Genomic DNA, 27,990 nt, shown 5'->3' on the forward strand with positions numbered 1-27,990 from the left:
TTTCAGAATTCAAAGCTGAAAAGTAGTTTCGAGAGTGTTAAGTGTTCAAACTGTTTTAAAGGAACCAGTGGTTTCAACCTAAGGTTGAATTGATTACCTTTAATCATTTAGATTGTCATTAAACTTACCCCTGAAAAATTACATGAAGACTTTTCTTAGGACATAAGCACCTGGCTCGAACTTGTAATAGCAGAAGCTGCTTTTATTAAGTTTCTAATATTTTTAAAAATCTTACTTACAAAAGAAGCAAAAGTCCGTGTGTGTATTAAAAAAGGAAAAAAAAAGCTGCATTTGTTTTGGGAAAAAGATTTTTAGTCACCATTAATGCACTTGCATAAAGTAACGAGTTTCTCTAATGTACACAGAATGGGTGATTTCACTGCCTAGCATCGAACCTCAATGTTTGTTACCTTTTGTTTTTAATTGTTCAGTCACTGTTGTATCTTACATACAAATCACCAAGGGACTGCCTACATAAATTAAACTTACTTTAGGTAATCCTTAGAAGTATAAGAGTGGAAATGAGATGCACCTACCTACCTGTTTGGCCTGGGTGAAAATCCCTAAGGAAACATCTGTAGGGAACACAGAGGTTAATGTGAAGCTGGCATAAAAAAAAAGCTTATTGGGGAAAACTGTTAGGTCAACAAAGTTGGGGGATCTCTTGTAGATGAAGAAACAGATTACTTTGGTAGGAAGTGTCAGTGTTACTCTTCACCCATGTAGGGTGGCGGGCTTAACTCTTGTTGCTTTCATCTTTTATCTCTGTTTTATGTGTCGTAATTTATTCACTGATGAACTTTGCCTTCCTGAACTTTGTATTAAGCAGTGTTAGGGAGACCAGTGCCTTCATGTGCATTGCTTCTTCCAAAATATTGGTCCTTTAGCAAAATTATGTTGTCTGCTGGTACAGGGTGTAAAAAAAAAAAACCCTGTGGGGTTTCATTTGGTTGTTGGCCGGTTGTTGGTTTTTTTTTTTTGGAGGGTGTCCTGGGACATTGCATGGTGGTGCTGTGTGCTAGCAAATGAGTCTGCTCTCCATTTATTTGTTTCTAAGTTGCTTTCAGATGTTTCTGAAATGAGAGCAGTGGCCTAGGCCAGCTGTGCTGTGTTTGAACCAGGCTGAGGATCTCTAGGAGTTAATGGCAAAGAGCTGTCAAACTCCTACCCTCAGCTTAGGTCCTAACTGATCGTAACTGAGATATTTTAAAGGTGATATGTGGCCAGATATAACTACTCTTTGCTATGCTGTTGCAACCCTAGTCATTGTCAGAATCTTGTCTGAATTGAAAAAACCCACCTGGTATGTATGTAGGTAGCTCCTGTGCTGATGTGGGGCCCTCTGGGCTGAAAGGTGCCCATGGTTGCATCGCTGGCGGTTCGATCTTGTATGCTCACCTAAAATGGACTTTCTCATCTGCATGTGACAATTCATCTTAGAGAAATGAAGGCCCTCTAAGTGCTTCAAACGGAGAATTGCCACTTTTACCTTCATATGGCTCACACTGCCTTGAAAAGCCACACAAGCTATCTTTACCCCAGTTCCTATACTGGTAAAAATAGCAGATGGAGTCTCCTCCCAGCTGGGACTGTGAGGTTACTGTTTGTGCAAGGATTAGTGTATGTGAAGAAGCTGAATTTGTGGGTGTGTGCTACTGGAGTACGCTTTCTCACACATAATGAATCACCTGTTTAAATGGACAAATAAACAGAGCTTTGCATCTGGTGTCCTGTATCTTTCTTCTGTTAATTTATTCTTCACTTTCTTTTTGCACTTCTTCGCTCTTTTCCCACTTTCTCAGCTGTCTGTTCTGCATATCTTTTTCACACCTCCTTATGGCATATCTTCCTTCTAGTTTCTGTCCAGGCTGGGCCCGAAAGGGTTGCTTGTGGTTTCTGTACTGCAGGAGGTTGTCCTACCATCTGCTGCCCTGGTGCTGTCTCCTGCCTTCTACAGCCCTACAAGTCATGTCAGAAAACTCCTGGATTAAAAGCACTTCTTTGGTTTATTTTTGTCAGGTTAATGTTTAACCATGATTATTCTCTGATCGGTTTCCCTCTTGCTCTCTGTGGCAGTGTCAGCTGAAAACATACACAAAAGTGCTTCTCGGTCTCTTCTTCCCACTGTGCTGGATGGGTGCTGGACCCGACACCGTAGCTATGCCTGGCAACACAGCTCACCTGCGGGATGGCACCTGCTGCACTCCTCCCAGGCTGTTCCATGGATGGCATACCTTTGTCTCTGTGTGGCTCTGCTCCGGACCACATGGCATCTTCCTGCTCTTTCCACAGTCCCCTCTTTTTCTTGTTTTCACCTGCTTTCTGGCTTGCTGGTGGGGTGGGAGGTTGTGTGGTGGTACTTGTGTCAAGGCTGACTGCTTGCTCTTATCTACTGAAGTGCAGGAGGGGCTGAGGAGGAGCCCAGCCAAATCTGCTGCTCTGCTCACTGTTGATGAGATGAGCAGGTTAGTCCCCAAAAGTTTGTGGCTGACAAGAGGGAGAGCATCTTGTTGAATGTTGAGGCTAATGCCTTGTCAATCAGTGGCTGTTGAGTAGGAGGATGAAGTATTTGCACCGGTGTGATGTATATCCTTGGAGGCAGTTGATTGGGTTTTGGGTGGATGGTGTGGTGAATCATGCAGCCTGCCATTGAAGGTTGAGAGCAAGGGCACACACACATACATTGCTTGCTCTGCAAGGGTTTAATTGTTTTTCAGGCTCTTGGTAGACCCCTGTGGCCTACACTTTGAGACAGAGTCCACCCAGAGTGCAGTGTCTTTAGAGTTAGGACAATCCTGATCTGAGCTGGTGAGACAAGGGCACATGGTGTCTTATTTGCCATTCTGTGTGGCAGTGCTGGTTGCAAAGCTGTGCAGGAACAGAGATGTAGCTATGCAGCACAGGCTGTTAGTATAGTCACTCAGCAAACATGGGGAGGGTGAGCTCTTAATACCAAGCAGCCGCATGCTGCAAGCGCTCTGCAAGTCCGTGCTGGAACGTGGCATTTTTCTTGTTAAACTTAACCTGCCCTGTGTTTGAAAAGCGGTGTCAGGACACATTTTGTGTATTTAGAGAAGGGGGGAAGGAAAAGCAAACAGCTGCTGTGCCATGATTGTCTTTGTTCTAGTCGTTGTAAATGTAGTGTCCCTTAAGCCCATGCATTTGGCTGTGTAAGTATGTATAAGTAATTCAGAATAGGAGCTCTCTTCTTATGCTTCTACTTTCAGGTTGTAATACACTAATAATGAATTTCAGATGTATATTAATCTCAAACTAAGCCTTCTGAATTGTGGGCAGCAGGCCACAAAAGATTCATATAAATATATATGCACACACATTTATTATAAAAAAAATTATTTCCCTAACAGCTGCTTCTTAGTTGCCCCTAAGAGGACTTAATTTGAAGTGATTTTAGTTTTACTATATGCAGTTAAATGATCAATATATAGAATAATAGACCAACATCAGCAATCTGAAAATTAATAACCCTAGAAGCATTTAGCATTATAATTTTTCAGCTGTTGCAGGTTTGCAAATTGTGAGAAGATAGGAAAAAAACCCAACAAACAATACAACATACCCAAACAACAAAACAGCTTGCTCACTTCGAGGAATTTAAGACAGTCCATTTCTGAATCATCAACCCCAGCATGCTGGCTTGATGTTTATAAGCTGAGTATAAAGTTACCTGAAATCTGTCTGATGCGTACAATAAGTTGTTATAGGCAATGCTGTTATCTGCCTCTCATCTTCCTAGAGACTCAAAAGGTTATACAAACTGAGCTTATGATGCCTCACATACTTTTATTTGACTAAGAAACGTGCTCTGGAAAAGCTGCGCTCCTGCCCTGGCAGTGGCTCTGAGTGCATGACTTGTAGACAAGTAGGGGAAGGAAGGAGCCTTTTAGTTAATTTTGATGTTTGCTGTAATAACTTAAGGAAACCATGGCCAAGAAAAGAAGGCAAATAGCTCATCTGGACCACTTTCAGCTTAGTCTTGGTTGTAAATTTTTATTATTTTTTAAAATCTTAGTTACATTGTCTTAAACATAATTTTAGAATTACTTTCTTCAGTAGCTGCTTTGGGAAGAGACTTTTTCTTTGTGGTGATTATTGCAGGACAACCAACTGCCCCTTTGTGAGGAGCGTGTGTTAACTCTTGCGGAGTTTTGAGTACTCACTGCAAATATTTGCTTTATATTTGTAGAAGAGTTTGCTTTAAACAAATAAGCCAATCGCCTAGGAGATGCACGTGGTCAGTATGAATAATTTAGGTATCTGGTTGTCCTCTCAGGGGCCCACCATTCTATGTTATGTCCAGGCTGCCACCTCAGATAAGGAAGATAGAGTGCAAAGCTGGCTGTGTTAATAGTCACCTCTTCACCTCCTGCCCCCAAAGTGGTGTAGAAATAAAGCTGCATTTATGTTTTGGTTTTGTCTTGGTAACTTTTAGCTTATATTTAGACACGGACAACTCAGGACTTTTTTTGTGTGTGTACAAAACAGACCTTGCCTTCTGTGAACCAGACTTTAAACACGGGAATTCCTCCATCAGAAATGATCCCCGTGACGAAATTGTTTTGTATCAGAATTATGAGGAAAAGGAGAGAGACGGGAAAATGTTTTAAGAGCAGTGTGAGAAGTACCCCTGTGTTCTTGGTTTTGGAGAAGTTTTCAGATAGCCTCATGTCTGCTTCCAGATACTGTTGTGGAACCAAGTGAGCTGTGGTCAGGGGTTTCCCGTCTCACCCATATGGACACTGGGATTCCGCAGGTGTCAAAATTAAAATGTTTGAAGTGCAAAATGATGGGTTTTGTTACTACCTGATAAAAGCCAAGTTTTGCTTTAAAACTTCACCAAAGACACATGAAGAAGCTGAAAGGACTTGGAAGTAAAAAGGAGAAAGTTAAGGTGGTGTATCACAATCAGTGCTGTTGAAAGTGCAGGCCATGCTGCTGCTGCTTTGTGTTTTGGTGTGTTTCAGTTAGAAGTTGGGCTTTCTGAGCGAGAAAAGGTTTTGTTAATGTTTGTGACAGCATTCCCTGTAAGGAAACATGAGAAGTGCAGAAAGCAGCTGACTTTTTTTTTTTTTTTAAGCCTAGAAACTGTTCTTTCAGTGGTGACACAGTAATGTCGCTGAGCTTGCATTACAAAAGACCTTAGTTCCTTTGCAGTTCAAAGATGTGAAGCTGCTCTGGTCTTTGGAGATGCTTGTATCTCAGTAGGATAATTTGACACATCTCAAAATTCCTGGGAAGACATTCAGAAACCTGAATGATATATGTGAAGAAGAAAAGGTGACTTTAAGACAGAATTGTTCTGGCATAGGTTCTCACTATTTCTTTTGCATATATAAATCATTATATATTACTTTTTTTTTTTAAATTGCTGTTCACTGTTTTAATGTTTCTCTCTGGGATCTGGCTATTGTCTTTCAGAGACTGAAGCATAATTCTACTGTCATATATCTCTGTACCTCTGCCTCAAAAAAAAAAAGAAGTTAATGCTGAATTAAAAAGGCAGTCTCAGCTTCACAATGTAGAGAAATGGCCAGCTTATCATCTGTTGATCTTAGCTTCTGCCACTGTCGGCCTTGTCGGTAGCACATAATTTCCTGAGTGGGAATTTCCCAGCTCTTTTTTTAACCCTGTGTGGATGCTCATATCTGATCTAATGAGAAGTTAAAAATCTCTCGGTTTACTTTCTTTGTTATTTTCTGTGCCCCTGAATGCTGCTGTGTTCTTGCAGCACTGTTTCCCCTCCTGATTTACTCTAGGGCCTCTCCCTGTCATCTGTATGGTAGAGATGGTATATATGCTAGAAAAGCTTTTGTGGATCCTAAGAGAGGGTCCAAAATAGGATTGCTATACAGCCTCTCAGATTTCCAGAAGCTCTGCAAACCAGCTTTGAGTCCCTGCAAGTACAGCTATCAGCTCCTGCACACCTCTTTCAGGGTTTACAGCATTTGGCAAGCAGCGGATCCAAACGTTAATACTTAACTTTTTTAAGTTTGGCGGACTGAGGGCTTGACCTTTCCTGTGATGCTGCTTCAATTATTTCTGCGATTTCTGGTTATCAAAATGAAGCTGAAAAAAGGGCCACCTGGCATCCTGCTTCCTGCTGGTTCACTTTTCCCTGAGTCCAAAGAGTCCCTCTCTGGGCATTGCATGGCTTTGGTGGGATCAGGCAATTCTTCGTAGTCCTTGAGATGTAGGTGTTTATTTCCTATCAGTGAGAACAGCAGTGGGTTCAGCAGTCCATGTATCAAACTGAAATTGGGCCACTTGAAAGCACGTGTGCTTGAATGCCACCTCCTGGTGTTTAGAACACTGGTCCGTGCGCGTTGTGGTGTGTTGTGCTGCCGTTGGGATTACACTTGGAACAATGAGGGACTTTGGAGACCTCTTTGACTCTGAGCCAGCAGTCTCAGTGTGATGTGTTTAGTACTGGTGAGTGGAAAGAAAACAGATGCGTGCTTGTTTTTGTATTACTCGCAAGGAAGATCCTTTGAATGGTTTCCAAGGCCTTGAGGTTCCAGTGTATTGTGCCGCCTTTTAACTCCATCGCTTTACCTCGGACGAGAGGTGCACTTTGCACAAGCAATTCAAAATACATGTGTGCTGTTTTTTAAGGCTCTCAGACCTCCTTGCTGCTCTGTCTCAGAGCTGCAGTATGTAAAAGCTGTTAATTACTCATCTGTTGCAGGACGGGTGTTCTACAAACAGATGGGGTCTATGGGTACATTTCACTCTGTCTGAAACTCATCTTCATGTACATTGTGGTGTGAGCAGCTGTCCTTGCACAACAGAGTCCTGAGAGAGTTGTGGGGCAGAAAGCACAACTGACTGGATTTTACTGGATTATCTTACAATACAGTAGTTTTATTTAATTTGAGGATAAATTGCAGTGATTCATTGAAAAACAAAAAAAGGTGGTTATGTTTGGTAGAAAATAAAAGCTGTGAAAGATCTGGTTGCCTTTGTAGGAGTTAATACAGAAATTACTATGTGAAGTGCTAGCTCTCTACTTGAAAAGTAGAACAATCTAACAAGTAGTATTAAAGGCATCTGAAATATAAAAGCTTTGTGTTTTTACCTTAGGACTCTACTAGTAAAGTTACTGGCAACTGGCTGTCATCACCCACAGGGCTGGACAGCCACGGTTTTGTTGCCCTCTGGGCATCGGGCAGCAGCTCCTGGATGAAGTAATGCCATTAGTAGGTCGGTTCCTGCACTTGTTGCAAATCCTGAGCATTTCAGAGTAGGGATGCTATCAGTATTAACTGTTACCACCAAGCCTCATGGTTAAACTAGTAGTCTTGATATTTAACCTCTGGGAGGAGAGGCAGAGGGATTTGCTGCAGGATGTGTGGGGAGGAGAGGTAGTTTTCTATCCGTTTAGTAAGTGCCCGCAGTCTGGCTGGGTACTCAGCAGTATTCCCTTCCAAACAAACTACACTGTGTGCTGGTTTTGACCCTTTGTGTCCTGTCTGGGCTCATGAGACCCTTGTCCCAACACAGCTCTCTCCAGAGATGCTGCTGCAAACCCCATGGGTGGGGAGCCGGAGCCTGAGGGACCATGAATTTGAGAAGGAGGTGGCAGTAAGGCTGTGGCTAAATGCAAAAACCAGTAGCATCAGTGAGGTCGTGGGTCTATTTTGCAGTATTGTTGCCCAGTAACTAGAATGTTGTGTGGTATCCCATATGCTTTCAGTGCCACTGTGGCATCCATGCAGTGCTCATCTGTTGTTTGAAAGCAGGGTCAGCAGGTGGTGGTCAGATCACACCAATCATGGGGGAAAAAAACATGTTCCAAAGCAATAGAGCAGCCTTAGGGATATCAGATGGGCAAGATTCACCTGCCCTGTGACCTGGAGCTGGCCCTTGGTGCTAGGTGGGATCCATCCCCACCAGCAGTATGTGGTCTAGGCTGTGGGGAAGCTCCGTCCCTGAGCACCTGGGCAGTGGGGGAGGAGTAATTTCCGGACCGAGCTTTAGATGTTGGAAGGCTGGTCACCTCCGGCTCTTCCAGCAGCGAGTGAGAAAGAGGTTTTACCAGAGGACGGTCAAGGAGTTTAATTTGGCTGTTTTTCAATGGCCCTTGGGAACAGTCTGTTTGTTCCCAGCCCTTCAGGAGAAGGGAGAATTACAGTTTTCCTAGTTTACGAGCCCAGGCTGAGAAATGCTTGCATCCCCCCAAGTTCTCCTGCTTCTGCTGCTTCCCCAGTTGTGTGCAGCTTCCCCTTGCCACAGAGGGCAAGGCGACAGGTGAAGCTGCAGGAACTTTTTGCAACCCCCCAACGCTTCTGACTTGTTCAGCAAGCCTGGCCTGCCCAGTCTGCTTAGGTTCTCATGGAGGTTCAGAGAGCGGCCTTGGTTTGTGTTGCTCGGGGACAGAGGCTGTGGCTTGGCAGTCTGCACCTTGGGTACCACAGGACTTCCTGCTGCAGAAGCAAAGGGCACCCGTGCAACCACCAGACCTTTCTTGGTGAGTGGTGCAGGCCTGGGAGAACTGCTTCATATGCACAGGGTGCTCATCTTCAGCCTGCTGCCTCCTACTGAAGCTCGGAGCAGTATGTTGTTTAAGGCAAAACCCTACCAAACCCATGCAGTTGCCTGGCTGGGCAGAGAGAATGGGCAAGCTGGCAAGTCACACGTGATGCTGGTGAGACATCTTGCCTAATGCAGTGCCGGAAACCACTCAGATGCAATGCTGAACCTGTCTGGGCTAGAATTTGGCAGCAGGGGAAGGACAGGGTGTAATTGCCAGAGAGGCAGGGGAAAGTATTGTAACGAGGAAAAAAAATTACTAAAGATTTGGGGGAGGGGTGCCCCTGGAAAAAAGGCAAAGCAAACAAAGATGCTGGTAGAAAGGGGAAACGAAGGCTTGCTTATTTCAGGTGGTAGGCAAAACTGAGAAGGTACAACAGCAGATTGCGGTTCAATGGTGAAAGGAAAAATGCACAATAGCAAAAGGGAAGTGAAATGAGAGGAGGGAGTGACTGATTCATAAGTGCTTGCACCTTGTGAAACCACCACCTCTGTCCATTTCTGTAAAATGATTTTAAGGGTCCGTGCAAAGCTGAATCAAGTCTCCCTGCTCTGGCTGGTTGGAAGTGTGTGATGGTCCCTCTGCATGCTCGTGTACTGTCAGCTGCTAGGGAGCAAAGCAGTCTGCAAGTCAGCCCTCCCTGGTGGCACAGTAGGCCGCTTTTTACATTTTGACTAATAGATAATGATTCTATTACATATAAAAATTGCAGAGCCCTGTTTACCAAAGTTGTGGCTTGGTATTTTAAAATTACGGTCTCTGCAGTAATCAATAAAACACGGAAATAGTAAAGACCCAAACACAAGTACGATGAAAGTGCGAAGCATGAGTTGTGTAATTCCTGTTGGGTTTTTTCACAGCGCAGTGCAAGGAGAAGCACTGTGCTGTCCTCGGGAAGTGAGCAGCCATGTAATACCCTAGGAGGTTTCACAGCTCCTTATCGTTTTGTAGATTTAACGTGCCTGCTTGGGTTTTGTGCTTGCCTGCTAGCGCTGTGTGCCATGTGTATTGCTGGTTTGTGTCTAAATGTTGATTCCTGGCAACTGGAGGAGGGTAGGGAGTTGAAGGGCCTGTACTTGACCGACTCCTTGACCCGTGCTTTCCGTGCTTTGTCGCTATTAACTGCCTTTCTTCAATAGCCATTGTCTGATTTCTGTCTTGGTGTGTTCTGTCTTTTATTCGAGTCCTTTGCCGCAAGCCTGCTGCTTACAACCCAGGAGGTGCCTGCTGCCTGCTTAGGTATTTCTGTGGCCTGTTGCTGACCCAGTTTCTGCAGCATTTAAACCGCCCTTTTGAAAAGGGGGCATTTCTGGCCTTTGTGAGTGTTCCCAGTGTTGCTGGGATAATGTGGCCGATCCCACAGATGCGGATAGTTGCTTTAAAACAAACACACACACCCTGCCCGGGTCCCCATACTTTCAGTCTTGCTTGGATTTTTTTTTTCCCCTCCTTGTAAATAAATGCAGTTATTAATGGTTTCTGGTCATCGAAGCAGTGGGCTGTGTTTCAGTGGTTGGTTTGTTCTTGGAATAATAAATGAAAAGTTTGCCGTGTGGGGAGGGGTGGGCAGCATATAGCCATAAAGTGCACACGCTTCCAGGTTTTAGGATGAGGGTCTTTGCTGTTGTTTCCAAACTGAGAAAGCTCATTTGGGACTTGGAGAACTGCAGGCTGCCTCATGTGTCTCATGGCTTTGTTGCAAGGTCTGGCTTGGAAGTTAGGGCCTGCTGAGTGTGCAGTGGGGATAATAACACTTGGTTTGAACACTTTGCACTTTTTTTAATTTTCCCTCCATATGCTGAAATTTTAAACGTAAGTTGAGGTGTCAAAAACATGATTCTGTGGTAGATGCCAATCCATGTCTTACCTACTGTTTTCTATGGTTTGGGGCAGCACCTCATGCCTCCTTACTCCGTCTTTTTGCTATGCTGCTGTCAAAAGCCAACTCTCCCACTTTGAAACAGAGATCTGCCTCACAAAGCCTGGTTGCTTCTTTTTGAGTGGAAAGGGCGGCCAGGAAAGTTGAATGCACTCACCAAGCTTGCTTTTTATGTGCTGAAGTCACACGTGTCCATGCTTCTGAATGTGTGTGTAAGAGGGCAGTGTGCTCTATGCTGGTCCTGCCCCTGGGACCACCTCAGCTGCCCCTCAGCCCACAAAAAGCCCTGCAGGTTCCCACGTGAGACTATGACATTTAACTGCTTGTTATCTTGCAGAGAAAAGAGCGTCGAGAGATGCACAACCAAGCTCGGTTAAATAGTGCAGAGATCTGAGGAGGTATTTGTCCTGTCCAGAGGAGCTTCCTCTCTCACAGGCAGCTTAAGAAACTCCATGTCAGATACATTAATGTGCAGAGGAGTGTGCGGATGCAGTGCATCCTTTCTTGCAGTAGAAGTAGACCTCTGCTTTGAGGCTTGCTAGGAAACTTAAAATAGTCTTACTGAGTCTTTGCCTTCAGTTTCACAGGTGATTTCAGGTTGGTGAGCTTCGAATAGCTTCCTAGCTCTTAAATAAGGGAGGAAATGCAAGAATCTAGGGGAGGTGGAATCTTAATAATAGTACTTGATTGCAAGTACTTTTTTTTTTTTAATTGATACAAAATAATCAAAAGCAGACTTACCATTGTTTTTTCCCATACAGCTCTTTTTTTCCTTTTCTTCCTTCCCCCACTGGCTATCCTGTTGAAGGAAACAATTTTAAACTCATAGACTCAAGGTGCCCCTTTTTGGAAATCGGAGCTCTAGGGGTTTGTGTGCTGGTCCTAACATACCTGAGATTTTTTTTGGCCATACACATTCTGTTAATAAACCTGCAAAACAAGGTGTGTTTCAGATGGTTCTGCTTTGTTTAGTAGCAAAAGGTTGCAACATTTTGTACGTCAAAAACTGGCTCAGAGCATGTGCTGTGCATTGGCTTCAGCAGATCCCAGGTGTTTTGTAGGGACCAGACCACATAATTTTTGCAGTAACTAACTACTAATTCTGGTAATACCAATTTTAAAATTTTTTTTCTAGTTTGAATTTTCCGGTATAATTTTTTCATTTTTTTTTCACTGATGTAATCTAACAAAGTATAAATACACAGTAGTACTAAGGAGTGGGTCACAAATATGCCATTAGAGTGCTTTCTTTTATTAATAGCACTAAATCACAGAGCTGTCTTTTCATTTTGCATACCACCACCCAGAGTGCTGAGTGACAGAAGACAGGCGAACGCAGTAAGCTGCTCTTGTCAGAAGGGGCAGCCAGGGGAATTTGGCAGGCAGGCTGGGTGGTGTCCTGCCTCCATGGGGGTTTACTGGCTTTACGTGAGAAAGTGGAAATGATCTGATGCTGTGAAGGATTCCTTCAGTCTTTTCCTGCCTGTAGGAGGGGAAGCATAACTGGAGTTTTGTGTGGGGAATTGGAAAATAAAAGCTTTTACTTTAAGAGTAGGTGTATAGAGCTGGACTGCTGAATTGCATAGATGAAAATGAAAAGGCACAGTGCTGTCAGTTAAAATAGGAACAAACAAGAAGTAGCCTTCAAATTCTGTTGTCACTACTGTAATTTTAAAAGACTGCTCAGAGGAAACAATGTTCCATATTTTTTCTGAAGAAAATACCTGCCCTATCTGATAAATACTACTACACATCACATCCCTAAAACGGCACAGATGCGTCCTGTTGGTTACTATACCAGTCCCGAAAGCCTTGTGAAGTGACACCAAAGCATTTGGAGAGGCACTATGAGGATGTAATACTTCCCAACTAGGAGGGGTGGCGCTCCTGTGAGACTAGAGATGTTGATTTTGGGCCCAAGCTGCTGCTTCGTTGGTGCTGCCTGGCTCTAGTGACTTACCTTTTCCCTCCTTAAGATTTGTTGGTGACTGCTGGAGTGTGGGAGAGCAGCCTTGTTCTCTTGCTTTACCACAGGACAGCTTCACCCTGTACTGGAATGTTTGAAGTACCTTTATGTGAAATGTAGCCTTGCTCCTCTTTATATTTCATCTATGCATTGTGTTTTCATAGGCTAATATGACCTAATCTTAGGAAGCTAGTGTATGTAGTTTCCATTCTGGGTAGTTTGCACATCCTTCAGAAAGTCTTGTAGAAAGTCTCATCCATTAAAGAATTAAGCTTTTTTGGGTAGTCTGGCAGCCAGTAACAGCGATAGTTTTTCCTCAAGTGAAACTGAAACATAGCACTGAGAAAGCTGGTCTTGGTGTGTTATTCAAGCAAATGGTTGGTAAAAGGATTTTGAAAGAGGTGCGTGTATTTAATTCTTCAAGAGAAACTTCCACAGTGTCTTATCAGTTTGTAAATTAATTTACTGCTGATGCATCTAAATACACTGTAGTGTTGCTTTGCCAGCTGCCTGGTAAAGTACTATTGTGTAGGTAACGTGTACAGTTTTCCCTATTGCTCCTATTTTCGTTGTCCATCTTCAATATGTTGGCTTAAACAAGGAATGATAGTCCTAGATAGATAAATTACTGTGCTAGAAGGTTGAAGCTCAGAGATTATACTTAGTTTTTGAAGATTTGGGCTGAAATTCACAAAAGAGAAAAAATGCAAAGTACAGGCTGATGTTTTTCATTCTCGTGTCAGACTGGGATTTTGCAGCTTTGAGACATGAATTTACTGACTTTTCTGTGGCTCTTTTTCAGGACAGGTGGTATCAGGTACGGTGTCCAGACCAAACAAATAGATTAAGAACGGATCTTATTTTTTTAAGTCCTTAGTATAAGATTTTTTTTCTTACTTTCCTTTTTACTTAATACTCTTTTATTTTCTGTTTTAGGGGGAAAAAGGGAAGGGGATTCTTAGTATTTAACAGCTTTGTGTGAAGGTTTCCTATGGGCCTGGATCAGCCATGGAAATCTATGCCGTAGCTGTCTCACAGACCAGTACTTTCATTATAATAAAGAAAGTAAAAGGCTTGGATTAATGCACAAACAGCAAAAGGCAGCTCCTGTAGGAAGATTATCTCTCTTAATTGCTGTAGGAAGATTATTGCTCTTAATAATTAAGCAGGTCAATCTTATCAGCGACCACAGGGCTTTTTCATGAGTTTTGCTGAACTGTTGGAACTTAAAATGGTGTCTGTGAAGATGGAAATTTTTGACTGTAGCTGTAAATAGAAAAAGGAAATGGTTGGGTGCAATGATACTTGACAAGAATGTAACTTCCTATTGCTGTGAGCTCCTCAACCCCACTTGTACTTCCTGTCCATGGCCTCTCCCCTGCTCTCCAGGCTGGAGCCAGATCCATTCTCACAACCCCAGAGATCCTCCACTGCCCCACCATGTGAAAGTGAAATGCTTGAAGGAGGATTGCTGCTGAATTGTCAGAAATTGGCCCCTTGCTATTCAGCTTGGGGAGGTTTGGTTTTGAGTGAAATTGTGTGATGAGTGAATTGAATTTTTTTTTTTTAGCCGGTAAGAATGGAATTGCAATAGATGCATTACATTGAGGTCTGTGTTCACTTGGATCCCTTCCTTCTATGCCACTAATTGACCTATAGCCACTCTACAGGAACAGAAAAGTTCATTGTTATTTTTAAGGGAATTAATTTAGTTGAGGCAAATATGACAGAATTGGTATTTTATTTCTTCTAGAATATCTGTTTCTTCCTTTGTTAGGTTCACAGTTATGTTAGTACAGGGCTGTGCCTAAAAACAGCCCTTGCTAATACAATCTGCTCTGGTTTTGCTATTGCAAGGACAGAGTTAAATACTACCCAGTAAGTAGAAATAAGCATGGTTGTCTTAGGTACAAGCCAGGGGGTTTATGTGACCCATTTGCTGACTTTCTTAAGGTTTTTTTATCCTACCTGTTTCACTGGGCCAAGCTGTGAAATTTGACTGCTTTCAGTAAAGTGTTTTGAGAACTGTGGGCCAGAATGGTCATTTAAATTTCATGGTATTTCAGCACTTGCTTTGCTTTTAGCTGGAGAAGTCACACCTTTTCTACAGGTACTTCACCCTACACTCTTTTCTTTAGGGTTCATGATTTCAAAGTGTCTGAAAAAGGCTATGAGCAGCACATCTCCACTTGAAGTTCATTCTCCATTTTGAGACTCTGGGCAGGGGCCGGGATAACAAGGTGATTTTTTTCAGGGGTGTGGAGCCTCGAAGCTCCTCTTGAAGTGATCTTGAGTTGTGAGAGTTGAGCAGCATTCTTCAAAAAGCAGCCCTTTATTTACATGTATAAAGTGGGCTGGGGTGCTTTCAGGTTTGACTGCCTTTCTTAATGCTTGTTAATTAAGATAGGCAGAAGTTAACATTGCAGAAGTGATTTGTGGTCTTAGCCTAAGTTTTTGAAGAACAAACCTGGATTATGCAGCCAGGTTAAAGGGGTTTGTGGTTTTTTTTATTTTTTTGGGAGTTTGGCAACCACAGGGTAAGCAAATTACTCAAAAAAGTGAGCTTGTCTAAGAAGCCTTGAGATTTAAAAAGGAAAAAAGAAGTAACATAAGCGGCCTTGTGTGCCTTTGGGATTTGTGTTTTTATTGCACATACTTAGGGGCTAAGCATTCTTTAAAAAGACATGAAATGCAGTATTTTCTCATAACCCCACATGTCCAGGACCTGGTAATTCAAGATGAAATGTCAAGAATGCCAGTGCTCCTGATGGAGTCAAAATTGTTGGTTTTATTAGACAAGTGTCTCTCTTGGAAAGAAGTGTGTGTGTGGGGGGGGGGCTAACCTTGATAATTTCTTCAATTTTAACAGAAGATTGCTGACTTCTTAAAAACAGTTACATTGTAAAGAAGCTTAAAAAAAAGGTAAACAAAAGGTTTTTATTTTAGAGCAGTTACTTTCTTAAGTACTTAGAGATCACCTTATAATATATTGCAAAATTAACAGGTAGTTGTTAAATTATAGGAAGCAAAAAGGAAAATGATTATGGATCTCCTGCTTGCCAGGATATTTGGCATTTGCTGGCAGTGGTAGTAATGCTAGAGAGGAGAATGTTTGATGTGCATTTTGAATGAGTGGGCCCCATACGCTTATCCAAAAATAATAACTTTGATATTTCTCAGCCTAGCTGAAACAAGACTCCTTTTCTGTGTCTGCACAAGTAGTTGCAGGTTCACCTTAGGCCATGTGGGTGCCTGCTTTGCATGCCCAAGTTACTGGTATCTCAGGTATTGTTCTCCCAGGTCTGTGCTTGAGAGTTTTGGGGAGTTTCTCTTCATTTTGATTTTTAAAATTTCTGCTTCCCCTCCTCATCTCAAGCAGAATGTGTGTCCAAGGTGCATAAAATATATGGAGTCTCCCAGAACCATCTCTAGAGAGTGTTGGTTGTTGCTTGAAATCTGGGTAGTTAAAGGCTTTCAAAAGAAGAGGTTTCAGAAAACAATTTCAAGTGAACACAAGTCATTGTGAATTGATTTCTTAATTTAGTACAGATTTTGGTTATTTTAGAAGTTGAGGAATGGTTTATTGGGGGGGATATAATTATGTTCTGCTGTTAAGCACTCTGTTTTCTGCTGCTGTTAAAATACAAACCACAAGCATATCTGGAGAAGAAAGCCTTTTTGTTTCAGCAGGATGCCCACTGTAGCACTGTGTGCCTCATTGCTCATCGTCTCCGCTAAATTTCTTCGACTCTTCACTCTGATTTTTACCACGGTGCATGTTTAACTACTTTGGATGTTTTTCAAGGAGACTGGGTGTGAGGATAGGGAGAAAAGCCAATTTTTTAAATCTTTGACCTTCCATTTACATCCCATCGAGAAATTTGACTTTATAAGGATGTTACTATGAGTGTGCTTGTTGCAATTTTGTTGCAGCTTTGTAATAAATAAAACTTGAGGCACTGCTGGCTGGAGTAACTATTCTGTGAAGGGTTTGTGTAAATGTTATCCTGGAATTTTATAGGAAAAGGGAACATAGGCAGCAAGAGGAGAGAAGATTACCCAGAAAGACAAATGGCAATGGAAACACAGGGGTGAGAGGGCTGCTCAAGTTGCTGTGGGACAGAAATGCACAAGGGCCTGAATGGAAGTAAGGGGCAGTGGTTTGTGCTTTACACATTGAGCTAGGCTTCTCTACCTCTGTACTTTAAAAAATAAACTAAGTATCAACCCATTGAAACTTTGAGTGGATCTTGGCAATACACATTGGTTTTCCAATTTCAGAAGTTTTAAAAAAAAGGTTGCTAGACTTGTCTGCCCCTTAAATCATGACTTTGGCCATAAATCACAGGATTTGTTTTTAGAGATTCTGTCCATTTCACTAGTTTATTTTGGTTTTGCTCCCCTTTCCTATTTTCCTGTAGTCAAAATGTGCAAAATAGCAGGTATGCACACACACTATTTGATGGGTAACACTGTTTTGGTTTTCTTGCTTTCCCACAGTCTAGGATTTGGTCCCTGATGTGTGTAGTGTAGTTCAGAGAAAAAGACAGCCACCCTTCTTCCAGAAGCAGCAAAAAGCTGAATTCCTACTGATGGGTTGCCAATCCCTGAGCATTCAGAAGCAGTGAGTCAGTCCTCCCTCTTCCCTAAACAATGTAGTGCTAAAAATAGTGGAGCTTTTCAACTTCTAGGTTTCCAGTGTTCAAAATTCACTTTTTCTTATACCTGCTGGGTGGGGTTTTTTAAAAGGAAAAAAAGAAAAAAAACCCACCCAAAACAAAAACCCCCCAATAAAGCCACAGAGTGGTTCATATGTTACTATGTGAGTCTTTTATAGATATGGGACTTCAGGAGAAGTCCTGTATGTCTCCAGAGCCGAGGCAGCAAGCATGGCAGGGCTGAGGCCATGGGGAGCCATACTTCGCAGGTGCTGCATGGATAACTTGCTTGTGAACTGTGTGGTTGCAAAGCAAACTTATTTTCTGATTTCTCATGACTCTTTGTGCTGCTAGGAAGAAGAAAGGAATTGACCTAAATTATTAAATTCCATTTCTGTTTCAATTTACATATAAAAATAGTGCGTTCTTATACAGCACATGCTTTTGTATCTCAAAACCTCCTCCTTCATTAACATTGATTCCTGCATTGAGTGTGTGGAGTGCCAAATGCCAAGTGTAAGCCAAATTTGACTTTTATCGATATACTGAGAAATAGCACTGCCTAGGCAGCTTCATTGGAAAGGGTCTCCTGTACATTAAAGAATCGTTTTTGCCTGATGCTTCCAAAAAACCCCTGAAATCTTAAAGAAGACCCGACAATAAAATGCCTTCCTCTGACTTGCTGCTTCTTCATCTGCTATCAATAAATGGCACCAAGTAGCAATTAAAATTATTCTCAAATACAGATGTGTATCTGAATCATCAGATAGCATGCATCCTAACATAATCTGAAGTAATCTTTTAAAGGGAAGGAATAAAGATTCAAGGAGGAATTGAAGGAGCAAATAGAAGAAAGACACTGGGATAAAGTTCCTTCCTGAAAACTTCCCTATGCCCAGATGCAGCTAATTCTGCAGATTGCTGAGTGGTTTCTTTATATATAATTAAATGAATTAACTCAGTTTTGAAGCTTGATTTTAAAAAAGGCACAAAACTCAGCAATTTAATTAGAGTAGACTTGGCCTTTTGTTTGAATTTTTAGCAGAAATACTTTTTTGTGATTGTGGCTACTGAAGCATGAATTATAGATTTGTTTTAGTTGGAAAAGACATTTAAAATCAAGTCCAATTGATAATACTGTTACAAAGAAAGATTTTTTTTGTTGTTGTTGTATGGGTGAAATAAAAGGGTCGTTGCTTATTTGGAACAAATGTTTGTATGTAATATATATTGCATATAAATATTAGCTTTGGGGCTGTAAATAAATGTACAAAGATTATGCTGACCTGGTTGCTTACCTGTTTTACTCTTTGTAGGAAAGAGTAACAGAACTGAAAGAAGCAAGGGCAGAACAATTTCAGCTATGTGTTTAACACCATGCTCAGTGTGTGTACAGCCAGCATCCCTGTACTAGCATCCCCTTTTGTTAGTCCCACATCAACAGGACATCAAAATGTTCTTTCCTGAAGCAGGAAATGTTGTAAAAGGCTGGAAATTCTCCATGTTCCTCTGATGCTCTTTTCCCTACAGAGCAGCACCTCTGTGCCTTCTCAGTGGACGGCATGTGATGGCATAAGATTTTGCATCTTCTGTTCCTTTCAAAACCCAACAAAAACCCAAACCAAAACTTCTGCCCTTGTGTGACTTGTTTCTTCCCATGCACAAGGTGCTTGGGAATTCTTGCATTCCTCCATCCTGGTCTGCTCCTATAGTCCCCCTTCTTTCTCACCCACCTTCCCCCTCTAGCCCCTGTCCTGTCCGCAGGTTCCTTAACCACATTTCTGCTTGGAAAGCATCCCAGCAGCAGGAGTGGTGTGTGCGCTCAGGGTTTCCCTTTGTGTGCTGGATATTTTGTGGGAATTCTTTCCCCCACCCCCCTGAGTTTGCCTTCTGTTCTCCCCCTGCACTGGATGACCCTGTGGAGCCCCCCATTACCTCACCAATATTTCAACTGCTCTTACTTTTACTTTCTGGAGATGGATGGTGTCAGAGTTTGAAATACATCGTGAGGATGGAGAGGAGGAAGAGCATTGAACTGTGAGGCTGGAAAGTGGTAATGGGGCCTTTTTTTGATAAAAAGGCAATTACTACTAAGTGTTAAGAGTAGTTGCCTGGAATTCCCATCCCTCCTTCTATTTTTTCCCCCCTCCCATTTTCCTCCAGTTATGTTCACTTCTGCTTAAAAACGTCCCCAGAAATGTTGGACTTAACCTGCTCATACAGGTTAATTGACTGTATGTTAATTCTCATACAGAGAATTTATCATTCAGAAGTGGGTGTTCAACTGGTCTGCCTGGAAAAACAGAGATGCCACCCAGTGTGCAGTCTGGGATGTGTAATGTGATGTCAGCTGATTTTAAAAGCACTTAAAGAGTAGTTGGAAGCCAGGGTTTTTCTTTTACGAAGAGAACTGTTTCTCCACATTTGTTATTTCAAGACTTCCATTCTTAGGCTGATACTTGTGTGTCCTTCCCAGGCCTGTAACATTCTCATGAAATGACCCATGTACTTTTTTGTACACATTGTCTGCAGCCAAACTAAATTTCTGGTATAGTTTGAGGTGAATCTATTAGAGATGAGGTTCTTAAATGAGAAAAAAAAAAAATCAATCTAAAGAGTAAATGTTTTGGTTTAAAAAGTTACTTCAACTTTTAAGTGTCTTAAAAATCTTCCTCTGATGTTTATTTTTGTCAGATCCCCTGCAGAGATCTGAATGAGTTGAATTGTATTTGCAGCAGCAGGGATGCAGAAAGGTGTTCTGCCAGCTTCTAGCTGTGACTTGCAGACACATTAGAGAATTAATCTTCTAATGTAGATGGGCCTGTCTCTTCCTCTGTGGAGCAGTGGGCTTTAAAATGCAGGCTGGCTGTTCAGGTGGGAGGGGCAGAATGATCACTGCCTATTCCCTTCCCGCTATCCCAACCTGTCATCTTCTTCTGTGGAGGGGGAACCAAAACAGTGGTGGAATTCTCTTTCCGTTAGGCCGATTGTTGAATAAACTCAGCTCTCAGGTTCTTTTTTGGCACTGCTTGTGAGCTGCTTGCTGATAAGCGGCACAGATGCCCTGGAGCTGGCCAGCAGGTAGCGTGATGAGCACAGTGCCATAGGAATGTGACTGTCTTGTTTTTGTGGGGTGCATAGCAGAAGTGGGATGTCTTGTAACCACAGGCCTCTTCCTGGGGCTGCTGGAGAGCAACATGCAGGAGAGCTCTGAAATTATTTCTCTGCTCAAGAGTCAGCTTAGAGCCTGCAGAGTTTGTTAGCTGAGGCTTAGCTTCAGCCATCCTAGGTCCAGGCTGCATTCTCCAGAAGAAATGGGTTGGAAGCCCTGGGATCCCTGCTGCTGCTCTCACAGGGCTTTTCCCATTTTCTGCCTAGTAGAGGCTTGGCTGTGGTTGTTGTCTGAACAGTAATACGATGCATTTTTAAGAACCAGTGTTAGCAGTGTCACCCAAACTGGATGGAATGCTGCTTCATACATCCACAGCTCGGTGCCTGTTGCAGAATGAGGGTTGAGAGGAAACGAGCTAATGCTGTTACAGCTCCCTAGAAGGAAGATTAGATAGATCTTAATTTGTCTATGTTTACAGCAGGCAGTACTCAGACTTTCCTTCTGGGTATGTATCTGGGGCTGAACTTCTGGAAGGGGAAGAAGGTGCTGGTTGCTGCCGTGTTTCTAAGAGCGGAGCAGGAGTTGGCTGTGGCAGAGACAGGGTGGTTGAAAGGAATGTGTCATTCACCCAGACTTTGGAGTTATCCATCATCTGCAGCTTCCCAGAAACACTACCTGGATACGCAGTGTTTATCCTGCTACTGGAGCAAAGGAGCTTGCTCCCTTCTGTGAGAGATGTTGTCACGAAAGTTGTGGGTTTTCATAATAATAAACCTGCCTTTTCCTGACTAGTAGTAAATCATGTCATCTCTACTGGTTTGGAATATAACAACAGAATTATGTAGGTACTTTTTAATATATTAAAAATGTAATGTTACTGAGCTACATTTCTAAATTGAGAACCAATTAACTGTAGTACCACATCTTGTTCAAAACAGCTGGATAACTAATGAGACCATAGTCTGCCCTTCCCTTCTCAGACTCGTCCTTGCTAGGATGCTTATTGGCATCACCCAGTCAAGGTGAAACTGGTTCTGACTATGCAACACACAGACTGCTGCTGGGGAAGTTTTTAAGAGCATAGTGCTGGGTACATAGATGTAATGAACAAGTGCTGGGCTGGTGTTTTACCTCTGTGGTTGTTGGGACTTGCGGCGGACAAGTTTTAATTGAGAAAGTGGTGGAGATGTCCTGGGATTTCAATGTCACAGAGTATCAGCGCATGTTGAAATAGGCTAAAAATGTACTACAAGTGTTGGGAATTTTATTGTAATTTTTTCCTAGGGCAAAGGAAAGATGATGATACAATGTTTCTCACTCTTTTGCATATAAAAAACGAGTTGGCTTTTGCATTAAAGCCCCAGTTAGGCAAGCACTTCTTTTGATGTCGCTTTTGACCAATCTGCTGCTTGCTTCTTTACCTCTGCGTCTCTCATGTATACTTGTATCAGCACTTCCATGAATGTCGAATTGACAAGACTGGGTATCTGTTCTATGCTGGTGTCATTTTCGTTCCCAAGACTCCCCTAAGTTGTTTTCTCTCTCTGTGGTTCACCGTGCTGCCCCATAACAAGGTGTATCAGCATGACTGAGGGGATATGTCCAAGCAAGGGAGGTTGTCCAAGCCAGCATTGCCTCTAAAATGGGGTTCTTCTCAAACTGCACATTAATTGGCATGAGCTTTCTAGCATGTGCTAATGTATGAAAACCTTCTTAAAAGGTCAGTGCTATGGCAGTGAGAGGAATGGATGAAAAGATTGAGAAATAGAGTGTGTTTAAAGAGTCAGAGCCTGTAATGTACCTTCCTTCCTTGCAATGTATTGCATCATGTCCACTAAATATTTATTAATTGTGGCTTCTGTTCCCTTTTTATTTTTTAGCTTCTCAGCAAAGATACCTCCAAATGGGAAGGCCTTGCATTTTCACCCGTCAGTTCTGCATTTTGGAATGCAGTGAGTATCTTCTGTTATTGGTATCTTGATTAATAACAAAGCGGGGAGGAAGAACTATAGCAGGCTGTGTTTGAGTAAGAACATTACCTGATACCATGCCATTCTCTGAAAAGGGAAGAAAAAAATTAGTAGATAATTGTCGCAAAGTTGGAAGTGTGTTTCTTGCCTTACAGTACTTTGTAAATGAAAATCAACATTTTAGGAAGGGAGGAACAAATGAACAAAGAAAAGGGAACAGGGAACCATAACATTCTGGGTACACTTCAGGTGATTCTGCATGGATGTCAAATCAGTTCTTTGTTCTGGTTGCTCTTTTCTTGAAAAATTGCCTTCCTAGTAGAGGGGGAGCTTGTTGCTTCCTTTAACTTAGGAAGATAAAATCCAGAAAGTTTCAGGCAAATCATACTGGTAGAATACTTGAGGGATTTGTTTGCTTAGTTCTTCTCTAAGAATACTGTAAAAATAATTCTTAAGTTATAATCGGCCTTTGATCTGTCAGTAACTGAAAAGAAGCACAGTTACGAGTTAAGGGCGTTGTTTCAGAGGATGCACAGAATGGATATATAAGGTGCTGGGTCTTAGAGTGTATTGGCAAAAGTAAAAGCCCTACGAGAATTGTTGCTTTGGCTGGCAAAACAAGACTTTGGTTATTTAAACTTTTTTTTTTTCTCAAAACTTTGTGCCTCATAAGGGTTTTATTTTTGCCTTAGACTCCCAGGGACTCAAGTTTTGGCTAAAGTCACCTCTCACATCACAGTGTTACTTCTTTGTCTTTGTATACTAAAGGGCAAAATGTGTTTGGTATGTTTCCAGGGAGTAATTACAACTAGGAAATTGTTGCGTATCAACATACTTCAGTGATTTTGTGTTTGTTGCTTTTCTGTGTGTTGCCTGTGTTTATAAAAGCGAATTTCTTTCTTTTTTTTTTTCCCTTTCCTGTAGATTACTGGGGTTACCCAAAGCTAAAATGCTTCATGCCTACAACCCTAGTAGAGATAGAGAAGTTGTAGTGAATTCAGTGTTTACAGCTACTAGACAGTTTCATGTGTCTCCTGCTCATAGCCGGGTGAGTGTTGATGTACTTTTGGAAACTATGTAATGGCCAAGTGCCAAGCCTTCGTGCTTCCTTTGGCCTAAGCTTTTCTTTCTGTGCTTTTATGCCTTTTTGTAGGACCTCCAAGTTTTGTTCTGTTTTGCTAGAATTTTTTTGCTCACTTCTACTCAGGCTGGTAAGGGAGAAGACATCCAAAATCTACAGTAGGAAACGTGTTTTAAACTAACAGTGAAAGAAGAATTTTTCAGTGTTAAAGAGGCTGTTTAAATCTCATTCTGCACTATGCAGCATTATGCAGTAATCTGCAGGCACGTGGGTGTCTTACAGCCTTGAATTTTCAGTCTTTTGAATTGTCCTAAAAAGCCAAAAACTGCAGTGAAATGTTTTATGCATTTTTATATTGCAATTATGAGCATAATTGCCTTACAATCTAAGCACGTTATTTTAACTATGATTTTTTTTAATGATGTATAACAATATAACACATGTTAAGAATGAGTCACAGTGATCTCAGTTTGATGAAGCCCGGATTTTATCCTTTGCTGATGTGCAAAGGGCTTTTATTAAACTTTCATCTGATTTGTGCTTTTACTATGGCTGAATAGGTATTTTTGTGCAGACATACATGACATTATTCTTTCAGTTAGACTGATTTGCTTACTGGTTGCGTTGCCCCAATTCAGCCTCGACTCATTTGACTATATATCATAGGGGAAATTGATTCACTTTGTAATAGGCTTCTGTATGTGGGGAAGCATTTTCGTGCATGCAGAGCCTGTCGGTGCTGCTCAATTAACTCCTAATGCAAAAAGGAGTTTTGATTGATGAGGCCCAGGCTAGCTGAGCAACTCTGTCCATAATATGGCGAGCTGCTGCGTGGTCTCAGTTCCTCTCTGTAGTAAGAATTATCAGCTGTGGACAGATGAAACTTCTCAGGGCTGAGGTTCTGCTTGGCATGGCCCCCAGATACAGGGGCGTAACATGTCTGTTGGGCTGTATGACTAAATGGTGGGTGTCGTGGTTATTGGCACCAAGCAAGCTTCTTTCTGGTCTCTGCAGGTGATTCCAGCGATGGGAAAAATTTCTTTCAGAGTACTCTTCCTGCCAACAGAAGATGGCACTATTGAAAGCTCATTATTTATAAATACCTCATCTCATGGAGTACTTTCATATCAGGTAACTGCTCTCTCTTAGCTTTTAGTTTTGGATTAGTTTTGTTTTAAAAAGTGTTTTTTCATATACTTTGAACTTACAGACTTCCAAAGTTCATTGAAGTCCTAATACAAATCAAGTGGGATGTTCACAGTTCATCCCTTTTACCAGGTCATGCTAGTTTTATGATTCCTCATACACATATATGGTTAAAATTAGTACTGTTAGTGGGGCTACTTGCTGTAGTAACACTAAGTGTATTCGTATATGTGTGCTGAGAAGATCATGGTCCTGTCATGATGAGTTTGTTTTGTATAAGACTGCTGTCTAGACTGTGCTGGAATGTATTTGTCATGAAATACCTATTTAGGAAATATTTTAGGTTACTTTATGTGCTCTGCAGGGTTTTCTGTAGGCACATTGGGGGTGTAGCACAGGGTGAGAGATTTAGGCCCTTAAAACATGAAAGTCAAAGTTGTGGTTGTGCATTAAAGCCATCTATTGTCTGAGTAGCTACTGAATTCAAGCAAGACGTAAGCGTTTCTTAAATTCTTATAAGGGACACTATATACTCCATATTCTTTGCTTTTATTAATCTGTTAAAGAAAAATCTAACCCTGAATTCAGTGACTTAAAAACAACGTTGGCTTTAATCAGTCATCTAGCTATTCCATTCCCATGTGCTGAAAAACAAAGCTCCTTAAACTGATGCATAGGTAAGTCCAGTTGAAATGATTTTTGATAGAAACATTGCATTTATTAGAGGTAATGCCACATTTGGCAAGAACTTTTCATCAGGTATGAGGGAAGGGTGAGTTGCAGATTGACTTTGGTTTGATTTTGGAGATTTTTGGAGGTATCTCCTCTCCTTGCACTCACTTCAGACCCCTTGATTTATTGCCTGGTCAGCTCAGCCAGGGCCTTTTATCAAGAGGTTGTGGGGAAGCCACCAAAATCAGTCTGTCTCCTACTGAACTGCTGCTAAAATCAGTAACAAACTAGTTTTCATGGATGGTTTCACAAGCCACCTGAAGGAAAGGAAGGAGATGCCCATGATTTTAGCTTGCATTAGGTTTAAAAGTTTCAAAATCAGGCTTGAGTGGTTGATGTACAGTTACAGTGCTCTTGAGAGCCCCAAATCCTCAGAATATGTTTGATGTTTCTTAATGCATTTGTGCAAGAGTATGTATACAGAAGATTCACCCAAATGGAAGAGAGGTGCCATTACAGTAAAATGTGCTGTGTAAAGGCCTCCATATTCCCTTTGATAATTTGTCTGTAGTCAGAGATCATCAGTGAACATAGCATCCTCTTAATTAAAAACATGGGGGTTTCTATTAAAAAAAAAAAATAAAATCTTTGCATACAAGTGAAAAACCCCAAGGCTTTTTTCTTAACCTCTCATGATTTTTCTCCCCCATTATCTTGCATCTCATTGTCATAAACTAAGCTTTGTGGCATGGAATATGAATGCAGCAAAACCAATCAACTTGCAAATCTTACATTGCTCTGACAACTGCAGACATTAAAAACCAATATGGTCAGAACTTATTTTGCTCAATTTTTAAGGCACAGCCATTGAATTCCATGTGCAGTTAGACAAGTAAGAAAGCTTTTCTCCAGAAACTGACGCACTGCCCAATGGTGATGGATGAATTGTAAGGAATAGGAAGGGTTTGGAAAATTTCTTTTTGAGATAATCTGATGCTCTGCTGTTGAGAGCTTTGGTTTGTTTTTCTAACTGTGCCTGAATGAGTGAAGGTGCTGAAGGCCATTTATGTGTATAGTTACTTTCCAAATATTGGAACTTAACACATATAGAAATAGTCTTTTAAAGGAATCTGATGGGAAAATCCAGTCCCTTTCTTCAGAAGGTCATTATTATTATTAGCAAAATAGCTTGTATAAATACTGGATGTTGGTGTAATGACCTTTTTTCTTTAACACTAGGTTTTTGGAACAGGAACTCTGAAGTCTTCTCCAGAAGAACCTAGACAGCAGCTAGCAAACACCTACTTACTGCTTCCACACATTCAGAACATCCAGGCGTCACAGACACTGGTACGTATACATTTCTAATGAGTATGAAACATAGATCTTCTCAGACATAAGAGGATTTTGTTCTAAGGTTATTGTGAGAGGTCACAAGATGTAAGGCTACCACGCATTGCAGGAGAGAGGTTGCAAGATGTAGGGCTACCATGATGAGCTGGTGAGACAAGTCTTCTGCATTTAAAGTATTCCCACTTGCATTTGTTCATGCTTCTATGATGTGTTGTCAGTGGTGCCAACAAAACTACTTGTGAGGTCCTGCTCTGAACTAAGGTGGAGAATTGATCTCTCCTAAAAAAATAAACTTTGTGCTATAAAATCTGGGGGAGGCTGTTTTGGATTGGTTGGTTTTTTTAACTTCAGTCCCGTTCCTGTGCAGGTTCACAGCCAGGCTGTACCAACACTTTGCCACAGTTAAAAAGCACAACTTGCTGTGTGGATGAGAGGGAGAGCTGGGAGTCTGGCTTCAGCTCCTGCCCCATCACTGCTGATGATACTAGCTTTGCATGCCTCAGCTTGGCTAAAGCAGGGAGCTGTGGAGAAATGAGCAGGATGGACTTAGGAGGCATAACTGTTCATTTGAAAGAAGCTTTAATGATTGCTGTCATTTGGTTGCAGTTGTAGGTATTTTAGTAGACTTCTGTGCAGAACCATTGAAGTGAGTAACTAGAAAAGTTGATCTTTCAAGTTTCCTTTTATATTGGACACAAATTTATTGTCAATTTTTATCAAAAAATATTTGGAGTATCTTGGCACATAACAGAATTTAATCCTTTATCTCAATGTAAAATGTGTTCATTGCCTTCATGGTGTTGTCTCTGTTCTGAGAAACTCAGCTCAGATGGTATTTTTCAGTCTGCTATATATATGTTAGGTCAATCTTACCTCTACCTGTGTACAACACACAATTTCCTTCTCTTTCTTTCTTTTCCTCTGTACCAGTCTCTTCCCTGCAGTCACACAGGTGTGCTTGCTTGTGGCCATGCACAGAATCACTCTTGCAGAGGAACTTGAATGTCTTCAGGTTTTATAATTTGGGGGTGCTAGGGGTAGAACTGAGAAGGGTGTTTTGTGTGCTGTCATGGCATGTGTCTCTGCATCTTCACATCTTGCTCGATGGGTTGTCATCAGGTACTGTCTGAAGTGTGGATGCAGACTCTGCTGCTTTGCAGTTCTATCTGAATTCCCAAGCTGAGTAGTTTTGGAGACCATCTGACATGTTCCTTACTGTGAAGTGAGGAACATTTTCCTATGCTTTATTTCTCTAGAGTACCAGGCCTGAGGTCATGTTTGGCAGTGCAGCGTGGTGCCGCCTGGCAACGTTCTTGTCGCAGGACCTGAGTTGTGAGTGTGTTGACTCAGTTCCTCTAGTTTTGGGTGTAATTATCCCATGCCAGGCTATAATAGAGGAATTACTCTTCAGTTCACTGAGTGTTACCGATTTGGACAGAAATGCTGCAGCAGTGGGATGGGCTTCCCAGCTGGTGACGGTGGTAGAAAGGATCTAAATGCTGAAGAGGACCTTGTAGCTTGAGTTTGGGTTCCTTTTAGAAAAAGGTTGCTCTACAAATAGCTGTCCTGTCCAGAAGTGCCTCCTTCAATTCACCCTACTGA

General features: G+C 41.8%; 1 protein-coding gene across 1 annotated transcript in view; it reads left to right on the forward strand.

Annotated features, from left to right (window-relative positions):
- The window catches only part of TMEM131L (transmembrane 131 like), a gene marked incomplete at its 5' end in the record, with an annotated part of 79,231 nt that overhangs the window by 12,054 nt on the left and 39,187 nt on the right, over positions 1–27,990 (forward strand). The window contains 4 exons of the mRNA XM_084264164.1: positions 22,047–22,118; positions 23,061–23,184; positions 24,232–24,348; positions 26,275–26,385. Of these exons, the coding sequence (XP_084120290.1) occupies positions 22,047–22,118; positions 23,061–23,184; positions 24,232–24,348; positions 26,275–26,385 (424 nt within the window). The remainder of the gene's footprint in view (positions 1–22,046; positions 22,119–23,060; positions 23,185–24,231; positions 24,349–26,274; positions 26,386–27,990) is intronic.

Source organism: Gallinula chloropus (genome assembly GCF_964237585.1).
Source record: "Gallinula chloropus genome assembly, chromosome: 4".
In the NCBI taxonomy this organism is placed as follows: domain Eukaryota; kingdom Metazoa; phylum Chordata; class Aves; order Gruiformes; family Rallidae; genus Gallinula; species Gallinula chloropus.